The following is a 14,753-nucleotide window of genomic DNA, read 5'->3' as shown; positions in this document are numbered from 1 at the left end:
CCTGGATTTAAAGATATTTACTTATTTATCTGATGCTCCTATGTGAAAGTGACTTATGTTAAGTTAATTTACAATTATTTACCCATTTAGACAGCTGGGTAGCTTTACTATAGCGATTTTAGGCTTAGTATCTTGCTCAAGGATACAACAGCAAGAGGTGAGATGCAAACCTGCAACATTCGGGTCCAAAGAGAGCAGCACTAACCTCTGTGCTACCTGCTGCCCCCAGGATGAGACTGAAGGGTATCTGTGATACTACCTTGCAGATCATTCCAGAGGTTGAGTCCTCGAAGTTAAAGAAATGAACTCTTTTTAATCGTGGATATTTTTACGACATCCACTATATTCTGAAGTATAAGAATAAATAATGAATTATATTTTAAGAGGAGGATTTTATCATCTCTTCTAAATTTAACAGAAATCCGGTGTAGTAACTTCACAAGCAGCGTTATATTGTCAAATCGGTTTAAAGATCTGTCGAAACTGAAGCTAAACGGGATTGTCACCAAGAGGAGAAGGAAATTAAGGTATTGCTCAATAACAGTAAAAGAGGGAATGCGCACTGATGCACTTTAGCTCATGCAAAACCTTTTCCTGTCATTTCTGAGACCGCGGTCCTTGTGTGGTGCGATAGCAGCATCGGTCCGGGGTTTGTCTCTTTACTCCACATTCACAGAATTCAGTTCAGCCCCTGTGAGGAAGAGAACAGCTTTATTTGGTTTCTCCTTGAAGTTCCTCACTTTCAGATGAGACGACCTCTTCGTAGTGATTCGTGTGAGTGCCGAACGTGGATGACTTTCATTCGCTGGTTGCCATGACGATGGCTGCCTTCTGCATCTGGGCTTGAGTACATATGTAGCGGAGAGTGACGCAGACGCAGCTCTGCTGTCGCCTCCCATGTCACGGTAACCCAGTGTGTTCGGCCAAAGGAGAGTTTTCCTCCGACACGCATCTCGCTGTCATTTTCGGGCGACTCGAACACCGAAAGATGTCTCCGAGCATGAGTGTGGCGGCATTCGGCTCTGTGCGAGTTATCCTGCGGTGTGTCTCCTCTTCGACGGACCGTGCCTCTGGCGAAATGGGTACGATTAGTGAGGATTTGAAGGTGAGATTCATGTGCAATGGAGCCAGTGCAACAGCACTCCAGGGGATTCGGCACCGCACCAAAAGATATTGATCTGTAATTACAGAATCCAAATAAAGGTGTCTTAACCTTTTTCTATCCATCTGCCGTTGTTGGATCAGACTGATTAATGCGAAGGTCGAGGGTCTCTGAAGCCTTCTAGTCTCCAGTCAGGATTTACGGTGTAACTCCAGTTTTTGACCTCTCTCTGGTGACGTAAGGAGACTTCTGAACGGTGTCACGTCTATTGAAAGTCACTGGGCGTAAGCGAGAGCAACGTTATCAACAGCACGTCCACATTCTGTCATCCTCCAGTGACATCGTCAAGGTTCTGCATCGTTTTTCGCTTTGCCTTTCTTTCTTGTTGCTTGTGCTGTGATCACCCTGAGAACAAGTGACCTTTAACGCCCCTGAGAGCAGAATGCAACTGGAAGAATTCTGACAGGATTGCGCAGAGCAGCAACTCTAATGACTATCGACCCATGCTGAGCCTACTGGAAAATATCATGGCCTGGTGGCCTTTGGGCGAGCTGGAGGCTGAGAGGTGGGGGGAGGGGGGATGCCAGTGATTTACAGTGATTTAAGTCCCTTGGAACTTAAAGGCAGGGTTTCTTACCATAATGGACCCATAAATGGTCACTCAGCCCAATCTCTTCATGCAGCTTAATTTGCTGTATGTCACTCTGTATGTGATCCTTTTCCCGACTGATTAAATAATGTGTCCATTTCCAGTGTATTCATACTTTTTGCTTGACCTACAGGCCCTTCCTGTTTTGAGAATTGGTTCTAGTGGGTGGGGGATGGGGAATGTAAGGGAAAGAAAGGGAGCATTTATTTGTCCTTCTCACGGGGACAGTTCCATGTAAAGCATGCTCTGGGTGTGCTACCCTGGCGCGCCGCAGGACCGCCGGTACGTTGGAAGGGGAAACCAGGAAGGACCCCCCGCACTCGTCGTCTGCAGACCGCGCTGCTCAGCGTAGCGATGGCTGTTCTCCGTTCACATCGGAAAGGCAGAAATCATTTCACAACTGCTTCCCAGTGGAAATACTGTATGTTTGTTTTCTTTTCCTTCTGCGGCTCCTTCGCTTGTCCGCACTAGATGTTGCCGGATTCACTTCGTAATGAAATTTTCCACCGACTCCAGCGATTGTTCGGCCTTCCCTGAGTGTCGGAACATTGCGTAAAGCATTCGTTGACCCTCAGGAGATGTCATCGCTGTCAGCTGAAGCCTCGCACAGCATAAGATTCCCTCTCGTTTACACTCGATGCAACTGATGAGTGTGGCTCAGGATTCCTTGTTCTAGGAGGGTGTGGAACAACACATGTCGCTCAGCTGTGTAGCAGTAGCAGAGTGATCTGCCCCTCCTACGTCTCTTCTCTCAGCTTTGTTTCACAGTAGACAGGGTTAGTTTTTACTCTACCTCCATGTGCGCTACCAGACGAACGGAACTGGAGGAGCAGCACGCAGTCCAGGTGTTGATTGAAAATGATGAGACGCTCTGTCCCTCACATGGCAGTGTTGACACGTGGAAATGAGACGCACTTTCCGGAAATCCCAGCGCCAAACCTTAAAACTGGTTGTTATATTACATTATGGGGGTGCGGTGGTGCAGTGGGTTGGACCAGGTCCTGCTCTCCTGTGGGTCTGGGGTTCGAGTCCCACTTGGGGTGCCTTGCGACAGACTGGCATCCCGTCCTGGGTGTGTCCCCTCCTCCTCCGGCCTTACGCCCGGAGTTGCTGGGTTAGGCTCCGCGACCCCGCATTGGACAAGCGGTTCAGAAAATGTGTAATTGTATTAAAGCTACTCTCGATCACATTTTAACATCCTCAATAAGTACGTCAATATAATTTTTTAATTCAGCACTCTAAGCAATCACATAAAGTACTTATTGGGTCGACACCTGCGGAACACATCTGAGCTACTGTGTGTTACCGAACACGAAAACGGAGCTGAATCGATGATGCGAACAAGTGAGGTAAATTCCTACAGGAGCCACAAGGCTGTTCCTTCACGCTTCGCGTGACGTCACGTCCCTCTGTCACAGCTATCCACCCCGGGGCGTGTGGGGTGTGTGGGGTGTGTGTGTGTGGGGGGACGAATGGCAAATGTCATACACTTCTGATTGTCACTCACTAATTAATTCTGTCCCCCTGCCCTGCCCCACCCCATCCCAACCACCCCAGCTGAACTCACAGAATGAATGACTTCACTGTCAGCCCCCCCCCCCCGCAGCATTTGATTCATCGAATGTGCTGGCGATGCAGCGATGTTCCCGCTCTTTTGTACCTCAGTTCCTCTCATGACATCACACACATTCAGGTTCAGTCCGACCAGCTGACACCTGTCTAAATATGTCCGTGTGTCTTCATGTCTCCCTTTTCAGAGGAGCAAAGTCAACATATGGTAGCAATTGGATGGGGTGAAGAGAGACAGCGTTCATCACAAACGATTTGTTTGAACACCGGCACCAGGGAAATTATGCTCTCGTTCTGAGGACCCCGTTTCCTCCAGGACCTGCTCCGCCAGCCACCCTTCTCATCCTGCCTAATGCCCCAGGCTCCATCCCCATATGCTTGTAGATGCAGTCACCCCATCATTTCCCCCAGAAGTGCCCCCAGTGGTTACACACGCTATTTTCAAGTTACCCACAATGCAACTATTTACACGAAACATCTTCCCACCTGAACACAGTAACGCGGGTCGTTACGATATCATGGTCAAATACAATAAATATAAGTATCGCTTCACGATTTGCAGCCCTTTCAATCAGAACTGAATCGATGATTGTAGAAGTGAACTGGTGGGTGTGAGGTTCGAGTCCCGCTTGGGGTAGCGGACCGGCGTCCCGTCCTGGGTGCGTCCCCTCCCCCTCCAGCCTTGCTGGGTTAGTCTCCGGCTTGCCGCGACCCCTCTCAGGTCAAGCGGTTGTTGCCATTGGATGGACGGATGGATGGGCTCTCAATGTTTCCATGTGCTGTCATGACTTATGCTGTTAAAGCTCTGGTTAAAGAAAGGGCTTCACCTCAATTTCTCCTGCACTACAGGCAGCTTTAAAGTGGGACAATGTACAGTAATAATGATCTGCTGCAAATGCAGTGGTGACAGAGAGAGTCGAACGTGTGGAAAGGTGTGTTTGGAATAAACTGGCTCTGGACAACATTCAGATGGTACATATCTTCAAAAATGACCGTTCCACTGAAAGCGGTCCAGTGCCTTGTTCTTGCACAACAACATATTGTACGTATTTCATCCTGCCCTTCTTCCCCAGTCTTTGAGGAGCCAGAAGACCCCAGCAACCGTTCCTTCTTCTCTGAGATCATTTCCTCCATCTCCGATGTCAAGTTCAGCCACAGCGGGCGCTACCTGCTCACTCGAGATTACCTCACTGTAAAAGTCTGGGACCTCAACATGGAGAACAAGCCCATGGAGACATACCAGGTGAGCGCGCCGATTCCGTGCGCTCTCTCAGCAGGTTCTCAACATGCAGGACTTACGGAGTGCGACGTGAAATTTCTGTGCTGAGAACAAAAGCATCACGCGACGGCACGGTGTGCGCGACGCAGATCTCGAACGCGCTGGAGGTGCATCGTCTGTCGTGTGAGAACCGAAGAGCCAGTGCAAACAGGTGTACAAGTCATGTGCTGAAGAAGGATTGGGCCCAAACAAATTTCCTGCTGCAAAGGCTATTATAACTATAATTATAACTACAAAGATAACACTACAGTTACTTCTCTTTGTTCTTTTATACAAATTCTCACCGCTGCAGTGAAACAGCAACACTTTCCTGTATGTTTACCATGCAAGTGCGGAAACTATTGTATCCATACATGGTATAGAGGACACAGAGCTCTTCGTTCCATCATTCTGTCTACAGTTCTTTGTTTCTCAGTTATTTTTAACACCTCATACCTATACACAGTATATAGATAGATATATATATATATATACAGTATACATACAGTACTCATAGCACACCTTGATCAGTCACACTAAGCATGTGGCAAGGCATCGAGGACCTTTACTCTATCACCGGGGGTGGGGGGATGTTGCTTCCAACTGACCATCAGAGGGGACGTCACTGAAGGCAAATATCAGAAACCCTTTGTAACGCGATGATTAAAAACTACTCTTCTGTTTTTCAAACATATCGCAGGACTTCATTCAGGCGTAGAGGAGCCCCCCAGTCCTGTGTGTAGGGTGGCTGTGTGTGTTCAGGGTGTGCGCTATGTGGCTCAGTTGGTATTCCTGTTTTTCACTCCGTGTGCGAGACTGAGTTTCCGTGTGTGTGTGCGTGTGTGCGTAGGCACACGTGTCAGACGTGATGCCCGCTACACTGGGTGGTCACCGCACTGCCACGCCTGGGGGCTATTTATAGCACTGTGCTGCTACATGGTGGAAAAACACCCCGTTCCAGAGTCCAGCTGGACCCGCAGCGCAGCACCGAGCGAGACGGAAACAGAACGCTATCGCACAAGCGTAAATAAAGTACTGATCGATCGATCGATTACTCGCTCGCTCGTTTTCTGGTGTATTGACGCGGTGTTGTCACATTCTGTCCTCACAGGTCCACGATTACCTACGCAGCAAACTTTGCTCCCTGTATGAGAACGACTGCATCTTTGACAAATTTGAATGTGCCTGGAATGGAAGTGACAGGTGAGTGGTTTGTTCCTCACATGGAAAGACTGACTCTTCAGTTTCATGCCTTCAGCTGAGACAGCTGAGCTCCACCACACCATCCCCAGACACTTTCGGAATTCTGAGCAAGGTCCGTAAGTTATTTCCCTTTGGCTAAAATAGAGAATTGTGCTGCATGAAAGGCTGCAGGTATAAGATGCTGAACTACACGTGTGTGTTTACATCACTGTGGGACTGTCATGAACACGTGGAGACTGATGCGAAGAAACAAAGAATGGTTGTGGAAATGTGGAGTGAGGATACTGCTGAGCATAAAGACATAAATTCCTCAACACTTGGACACGTGGGACCGACCGCTAAGTTGAGGGCGAGTAGGAAGGCAGGAGAAGACGGCGCTAACGTGCAGAACGGGGACCGGAGCACATCGAAGTCAACTTTACCGTCATTCCCACAATATGTTTAGGACATAAACAGGAGTGAAACAGTGTTTCTCCTGGACCGCAGTGTGGACGTAGAGGACAACGTATACTGTCACTACTACAGTCATGCATGGCAAGCGACGAAAGTAAAAACACTCCGCGATAAACTGTAGCGATATGCTGAATTCAATAAATAGGAATGTAAAGAGATTTTACAGGTGATAGTGCAAAAAAATATGGTTTTTTGTCGTGTTTATCTCATACAAACCATAGGGTTATTAATTTTCTTAAATAATTCTTTGTGGAAATACAAAACATTCCTCCCAGCGGCTCCAAGCAAGGGCACCTGCTGGTTATTGTGGGGTCCCGCTCCCCGGGACGGTGACAGGGATGGCGCATCACAGAGGTGGTTTGTTTCGCGATTGTGTCACTATGCAGTAAGAAGACGGTCAGAGGAGAAGAGGGAAGGAACCCTGCTGATACCTTGAGCGCCAGCTCAGCTGTTAAGTTCTCATGACTGTGCAGAAAAGTGCGGCCACCAAGTAGCAGAGCAAGAGGGAAAGTTAGTTTTGTGTCTAGTGAAGAATGTTGTTATCGTCACCGGCCTTTTCTTCCTTCTGAGGTGTATTTTTTCAGCACTTGTTACAGTGTAGCACTATGACTACCACTACTACTGCTATTACTACTACCACTACTACTTTTACTACTACTATTTCAGCTGTACAGGGGGTATAGTGGTGCGGTGGCACGGTGGCGCAGCGGGTTGGACCGGGTCCTCCTCTCGGGTGGGTGTGGGGTTCGAGTCCCGCTTGGGGTGCCTTGCGGCGGACTGGCGTCCCGTCCTGGGTGTGTCCCCCCCGGCCTTACGCCCTGTCTTGCCAGGTAGGCTCCGGTTCCCTGTGACCCTGTATGGGACGAGCGGTTCTGAAAATGCATGTGTGTATTTCAGCTGTACGGTGTATTCTTCCACAAGAACCCAGGTTTGACCATTTTACCTCCAGGTGTGAAAAGGCCCAAGTAGACACTGTACACATGGACGGCTGTGAAGAGAATGATCACCAACCTCTTCCAGCTGCTTTGTTGATTGATCGATCGATCGATAGATCGATCCCAGGCTCAGCACTTGCACTGAGCGCAAGGTCCTGCTGTTGCGATGTAGTATTCTCATGACTTATAGTGCTCTTCAGAAGAACTAGGACATGGGAACTTGAAAATGTTCACGTGGGATTCAGGAGCTCACAGCAGCCTAGTCTTGTTGAGAATGGTCAACGGAGCCCAAGGAAGCGGGGCTAAACGCAGCCTCTGCCCAAGCCAAGCGAGCGATGATGAAACCTGTGAGCAATCAAAGGAGGGCTGCAGGTGGAAGGAAGGGGCAGTTAAAGGGATTAAAAGCCATATCAGGCATCATGGAGTTTAAACCTTACACCTTCTAATGCTCTTTGGTTAGTACATTGTCAGTGATTCCTCTCCGGATCAGCTTTCCAGAGGAGGAACTGGAAAGTAAAGCAGCTGCATTCACACCGACAGTAATAAGGAAGGCTGATCACTAATTGAATTTATTAGGCTGTAATGCAAGCAGTCATTATCACAGTTAGTCATTATTAGCTGTGCCTCTAGTGCCTCCTGCGTACCAGTAGTGTACAGGTGTGACTGGATTGTTCATTTTATGATTACTTATATGAGTTATTTGGTTAGCAGTGATGGGTGCTGCCACTGCTTACTTTATTCATATCCCCCCATACAGTCGTATAATTTAATGAGACGACAACCGCAAACTCCTTTCCCAGAAGTTACATCAGTAACTCTTTCCTAGGATTTGAGCTCTTGGACCAGGGTTATCTATCCTGAATGAAAACACAGATTTGAAAGAGACGTTTCAAGTAGTTGGTCTGGACAATCGTTTTGTCCACGTTGTTGCTCATCCCGGTAGCTTCTGGACATCTTGCAGATCATGGGTCTGTTGAGCTGCCTGAGCGCACAGACCTGGACGCACCTTCTCCGTGCCAAGCAGGGAGCTGGCACAATTCATACCCACTCATACATACATGTTGATCCAGCTGTTAATCTGTCATTCTAGAAATTGTCTTCCTCTTTTGATGCCTTAACTACCGAAGTGAAATCAGTGTATTGTGACACCGCTGCTGCAGGTGAGCAGAAGTAAGGTGATCCCCTTTAACAGTGGCTTCAGGTCAGAAGGTGGGCGTGTCCATAATCCCAGCAACCCCCCCAGCGAGTATCAAGCCCAAGAAAGCTCCTCCATGGTCCTTTGTCAGAGCTACATGTGACAGTTACTCTAATCACTTGAGTGTAAATTGGTTACTCTAATCGGTTGATGTTCCCTCTTCTGCTGTGCTGCGAGTAGCGAAGCGTCTTCGCCTTTTCCCATTTGATGAATGACGCCGATTCTTCATGTGTGTAAATCCCCTTCAGCTGCTGCCTGCGCCTGCGATAGAAAGGAGTCCTGGTCCCCTGCTAGGCTCTATCCGGCTGCCATCGTTGGTTCGAAAGCGGAATGCGTCGCTCGTGTGAACTAAAATTAGAAGTGCATCAGCGATGCTCAAGTGCGGCGTCCTTCCATACGCCGGAGCAGGTCAACAGCGCTGTGACTCACATCAACTGCCATTCCCAGATCTTTTTAAAGACAATGAATGCATCCCTGCCTGGCAACCACAGCTCCTCGCCTCTTTGCTGGAGGTGTTCAGGAAATGCAGCATGGTCAGTGTTTCATTACGAACATTACAGCTTCTGTAGGAAGAAGAAGCTGTAGTGTTAGTGATGAAACACTGACCATTAGGCAACTGAAGAGGGTTTACAATTTAATGTCAGTGCAGTATGTTTCGCTACAGGGGCTACGATCATTGTGTTATTTTAAAAGGAGGCTGACTGATGAATGCACTGCAAATGCCTTCCATTTCACCCTTCCCCTCTCAGCCCATCAATTTACCCCCCCCAGGTGCCACGAATTCATGATCCTGAGCTTAATCTGAGCAACTGTGCTCCCTTTGTGTGGGGGGGGTGGGGTGACGTAAACAGGAGGTGAAGGGCTTTGAATAATGCGCCCTGGGAGAATGCAGACAGAGCTAGTGTGGTAACGGGGTGGGGGGTGGGGGGTGGTGCTGTTCATTAGTCACTTGCGTGTCTGCTGCCTTCCCTGGAGGGGGTAGGGCCCACTTCCCAGGATCAGTTCATGACAAGCCTGTAATGTGGCTGACAGGTGTAATCCTTCAGAGCCCCACAGGTACCTTCCACACACACACACACACACACACACAGAATGCTAGCAGCCCTACAAACCCTCATTCAACCTGATATCCTAGAGAAGGGAGTGAGGACTGGAAAGGAAGGGACCTGATTGGTCGATTTTACCTGAACCTGAATTTCATTGGCTCATTCAAGCTCAGCCCCTCACTTCACCACAGAAACACAATTTTTCCACTTGTCAATGTAACACATTAGGAACATGGTGAAAACACAGACAGTAAATGAAACCACAGCATGTGAAATGTTTGAACTGAACATTGAAAGATCATTGTTTTGGTCTCTTATATTACGTTTTTCCGCGGCTATTAACACACACATTTATTAAACACATCAATTCGCTGTGCAACTTCACACTCCCGGTTCTCTAGTCGTTCTTCTTATTGCCATCGCCGTGCGCTGCGTCCTACTGCGCCGTACGGCAGCCTGAGAGGAACACACTTGTGACGGGTAAGCGAGCGTCCAACAAGCAGCTGCCGGCACTGCTTACTGAATGAATCCCTCTGAGGTCGGCCGGGTATAAGCATGGTAAAACTAATACGGTGGCATAGAGCGTACTGCAAAAATACTGTAGTTAGTTACTGCCTCACAATTTCAGACGCTCGCTCAGCCTGTCTGAGACCCTGTCGCGGTCACACCGGCTCATCTATAGTGTCTCCCGGTACGAGATTCCCCAGACATTTGACCTTTCTGACCTTTCTGAGCCCTACGTTAACGTCCACTTTTTTATCTTGCCGACTTTCCCACAGCGTGATCATGACAGGCGCCTACAACAACTTCTTCCGGATGTTCGACCGCAACACCAAGCGGGATGTGACCCTTGAGGCGTCGCGGGAGAGCAGCAAGCCGCGCGCGGTGCTCAAACCACGGAGGGTATGTGCTGGCGGAAAGCGCCGGAAGGACGACATCAGCGTGGACAGCCTGGACTTCACCAAGAAGATTCTGCACACGGCCTGGCACCCGGCCGAGAACATTATCGCCATCGCGGCCACAAACAACTTGTACATCTTCCAGGACAAAGTCAACTCAGAGATGCATTAATGTCTGTAGGGCGGCGCCCGATCCAACAGTCAATGCTGTTCTGTGCCCCCCCAACCCCCCACCCTGCCCAGACTCAGCGCATTTTTGTGTTACAACTGTGGATTGTGCTTTATCACTAGTGCTCATTCGCTGTTGCTCATGTGGGCTTCTGACGACCACTGGCCGGAAGGCCAGCGATGACCTTTGACTTGTAGCTCCCAGATGGACAGAAGGCAAAGCATGTGACTTCGACCGACTGCTCATCGAGGTTGTCAGGATCTGTTCCACGTTCGTGATCTCCTCTGCAACTCAGTTACTCTTTCCTTGCATTTGTTTTGCTTAGTTTAGAGCAAACTATTTACCGCAGTCACTTACATGGCGGCACCTTTTATGTTGGAAAGGCATTTGATTCATGAGTAATTCCTGAGAACTCTTACTAAACTTGGAGGTAACTGGGTGCTCTTTCATGATCGCAACTTTATTTTTCCAAAGAATTCGTTCTTCAGCAAGATGGAAATTGTTCACCACCATTGCGTTTCAGAAGGGGCAGTGGGGGTCATAGCGGTCAAGAAGCTGCCCTTAAGACCTAACGGTTGCAGGTCCAAGTGCTCGGACGCTAGGGGTGGCTGAAATGTTCAGTCACACCATGAGCCACGTCCTTCACTTTGGACAGAGCTCAATGCAGAGACAGATGAAGGTCCGGTAGTGTTTATTCCAAGACCCACGTTGTCCTGGGGGACAAAACAAGGAAGCCCTTTTTCCTGCTATGTCCTCGCTAATCTCATACGAGAACTTGTTGTAGCTGAGGTGGTGTGGCGGAGGGGGGTGCTCACAGGGTAAAGAGCGGTATTTTAAACGTTCCTACACCTCCTTCTCTTCAGGCTTCACTGACAGCGCACTGCAGGCTCCTGTACGTCGATGCGACAAGCCTCGAGGGGACACGTGTTTGAAATCCCTCCGTTTCGCACCGGATCTTGTTTTGGTTGCCCAGTCCCTGTTGAGGTGGCGGAGAACACAGGTACAGCAGTCGCGTCTCCAGTCTCCACAGCTCTCAGCGCACTTCTTCCTCCATTAATTATTCATCATCGGATCATCGTCAAGAATTCAGCCGTGCGATCCTGAAGTAGATGAAACATTCCAGAAGTTTCCGAGAGCTCCTGGCTTCAGGGTCGCACTGCTGAGCTGCCCCCCATCTTTTTCTGTCTCTGTGTTCAACTGTATTTCCTTCTGTTCCGTACCTGGTTGTTTGGCAGAGGTGTGTAAACACTGGATGTGCTACTAAGACCTCTTTCTTCAGGCGAAGGATAGGCACAGGAGCTTTCGAAATTTCTGACAGTGGACCTGGCACCGTGGGGGGGTTCAAGGCCCCGCACATGACTCCCCTCCCCTTGTGTTGCGTTTTTCTGGTGGTGCTACTGGACACGGTACGATACGAGTCGGAATGTATTAATCTTTTCCGTCGGGTCTTTTTTCCTTGCGTGACGAGCTCGCGGTGATGCAGGCAGTGATGCAGGACAAGCGGCGGTCGGCCACAAGGAGCCTGATGAGGAGAAGCGGTAGCTGTGGTCCTGATCCGGTGATGAGAGACAAGCTGAGAGGAGAGCACTGCACTGCCCCGTGTCTCTCGCATAAGGGCAAATCCACAAGTAGTCCTGAGGTGCTGGATAAACACGTGGGGGGCAGGGGGGGACACAACAGAATGACAGTGATGCATGATAATAAATGACCCATTTTCTGATTTCTGGCTGCCTTCTCCAGACCATAACCAGGGTGCTTGCTGTATAATGGCTTGCAACGCTGTGTCACCACATGGCACTAGTTACCATGACAACTACTGTATGTTTTGTTTGGAAGCACAAACGCATGTCTGCCATTGTCCCGTGTTGCAATGTACATTATAATGCTTAAAACTGGCAATGAGAAACAAAAATCAAGGGAATGAGGAATGTTTATTAATAATGTAATCAAAATCTTAAAAAGGTTCAATGGAATCATGTATATACTGTTGATTCTCTTAACAACATGACAAATATTTGCTGTGATAATATAACACGGACGAGGAATGTGGTACTATAGTACGTTTGTGCGTCAAGGAGTACAATCGCTGAAAACACGCGGTGGGGCAACTTTGACCCGAAACTGGGCGATAGCTGACGGAGGTCCCACAACTGCGCACCGCAGGTGGTCCACAGTAAGTTTACCGACGTACTTGAGTCCCTCAGCTCAGTGACCTTCTCAATGAATGTTCAGCTCCACTGGTTCCAGTCCTCATTGTCCCACCCTAAACATGTCACCTGTGATGAGTCCAAAATTTGGAGGTCCCGGGTGGAACAATGTCATCTCCAGGGCTCAAATGACATGTTTCTCCAATATTCTGTTCGTTATTTTGTGGCTGCAGAGGATCTGCGTCTCGGCCGTGTTCCGTTGTGTTTATTTCTTGTGCTCGGCCAGCGAAAAAAGGCTTACGGTACAACTGTTACATTCCATTCTTCTTCTTGCCGTTAGATACATTCACCTCCTTTGTGTTGTTTCATGTATTTTTAGAGAACAAAAATGTCAACTGAACAATTATAAATATGTTAATATGAGTTTTTCAATAAAGATTTCAACAAAATTGCACCCTACAGTCTGCCTACGAGTCTTCCTTTATTGGGCGCCGTTCCTTTAAGAGGAGCGTTAACGTTCAACTACCGCGCAAATTACCGCAAGTATGTGAAAATGGGATACTGCAGGTATTGTGAAAACTGCACCTGATGCAAATTGTTTTTGTTTTAAACATGTAATAAGTGTTCTCCTCAAAGCTCCCTGGGCTACAGTTCAACCGCATGACGTGGGTCACACTTTTCTCAGTCGCCTCTGTTGGATACCGCGCTCGGGACCCTCTGGCTCCACAACTGGACCCTCCATGACCGGACATTCTATCTCCAGGCAAGGTGCTCCTGCTGATCACTCGTTCGCACCTTCAGAGGCCCGTGGCTGCTCTACCTTCGCTGACGGCATCACCGTCGTCACCATCGAGAAAGGACCCATGTCACTATCCCAACTATGATCTATGGTCATATCTGCACGTTGCTCAGCGTGTCGGCGTGGTGAGAGGAGCGCTCTATCGAAACAACCAGAAAAACTCCTTCCTGCGGAGTAATGAGATGTTCTAGCGGGGCGAAGGGCACCACCTCGTGGCCAGAGTCCACGACATTGAGGCTCAGGCCGCATTTGCACTGGGGGATGTCAAAGGTCACAGCTGGGTCTTTGCTGTACCTGACATTTTATAACAACTATTGACGCATCGAGGCCTCATTAATGAAAGTATTTCTTTTGTTTCCCGTGTAATTTGGAAGTGGAACGTTTCAGTTTTGTCTTGCAGTGGAAACGCACGAGTTCAAATGAAACACTCGAGAGGCAAGACTTACCCCCGATTTAAACTTTTTTGTTTGGTTTAAGGGGGGTGTGGTGGCGCAGTGGGTTGAACCACAGTCCTGCTCTCTGGTGGGTCTGGGGTTCGAGTCCCGCTTGGGGTGCCTTGCGACGGACTGGCGTCCCGTCCTGGGTGTCTCTCCTCCCCCTCCGGCCTTACGCCCTGTGTTACCGGGTAGGCTCCGGTTCCCCGTAACCCCGTATGGGATAAGCGGTTCTGAAAATGTGTGTGTGTGTGTGTGTGTTTGGTTTAAACTTCCCCTTCGCAGACAAAAAAAATGGAAAACAAGCATTTTTTGTCATATAAAAAGACACCTGCTATTCTGCATGTTTCTTTAACTGACTGTGACATTTGACGCACGTCTCTCATGCTAGCAGGGGCAGCTGGGGCAGCGAGGGCAGCGGGGACAGCGAGGAGGCAGCCCCGCTGGGCGACATCCGTACCAAGACGGACTCACGGGGCTTCAGCTCTGAAAGGCGATGGAAACTGAGCCTGTTTGGCTCCTACCGTTTCCCCACAGTAAAATCACTGTCCACCGTCACCGTCCACCGTGTTCTCACTCTCGTCCAGCTGGACACCGACCGCTCAGCACAGGAGCATTTTCAAAGCACACAGTATCTATGGTCAATAATACACCATAAATTCTCGTGCGGACTTTCGCTTTCGCTCTGCTGATTGACGTCCCTTCCTCACACTCGTCTTCTTCTTTTACCGCATTATTGTACTTTATTGCTCTCTGGGAAGACTAGCCGCTCTTCTGATGCAAAATAGAACTCAAGGGAAGCGGGGAATACGGACGGACGCGTACGTCCAGGGAAGGGGAGTCAGAACATGAGAAACAATCATAGTAACAGTCATAGTTGCGTCATCCGTGGAAT

At 48.9% G+C, this 14,753-nt stretch overlaps 1 protein-coding gene across 2 annotated transcripts in view; it reads left to right on the top strand.

Annotated features, from left to right (window-relative positions):
• The window catches only part of LOC108924200 (serine/threonine-protein phosphatase 2A 55 kDa regulatory subunit B gamma isoform), a 49,559-nt gene extending 36,483 nt beyond the window's left edge, over positions 1-13,076 (top strand). For both annotated transcript variants that reach the window (XM_018735423.2, XM_018735424.1), the window contains exons 7-9: positions 4,394-4,563; positions 5,690-5,781; positions 10,190-13,076. In XM_018735423.2, coding sequence (XP_018590939.1) covers positions 4,394-4,563; positions 5,690-5,781; positions 10,190-10,481 — 554 coding nt within the window. In that variant the 3' untranslated portion in view covers positions 10,482-13,076. The remainder of the gene's footprint in view (positions 1-4,393; positions 4,564-5,689; positions 5,782-10,189) is intronic.
• The last annotated feature ends 1,677 nt before the right edge of the window (positions 13,077-14,753 follow it).

This window comes from Scleropages formosus, chromosome 11 (genome assembly GCF_900964775.1).
Source record: "Scleropages formosus chromosome 11, fSclFor1.1, whole genome shotgun sequence".
Classification (NCBI taxonomy): domain Eukaryota; kingdom Metazoa; phylum Chordata; class Actinopteri; order Osteoglossiformes; family Osteoglossidae; genus Scleropages; species Scleropages formosus.
This window is presented reverse-complemented; position numbering and strand designations above follow the sequence as displayed.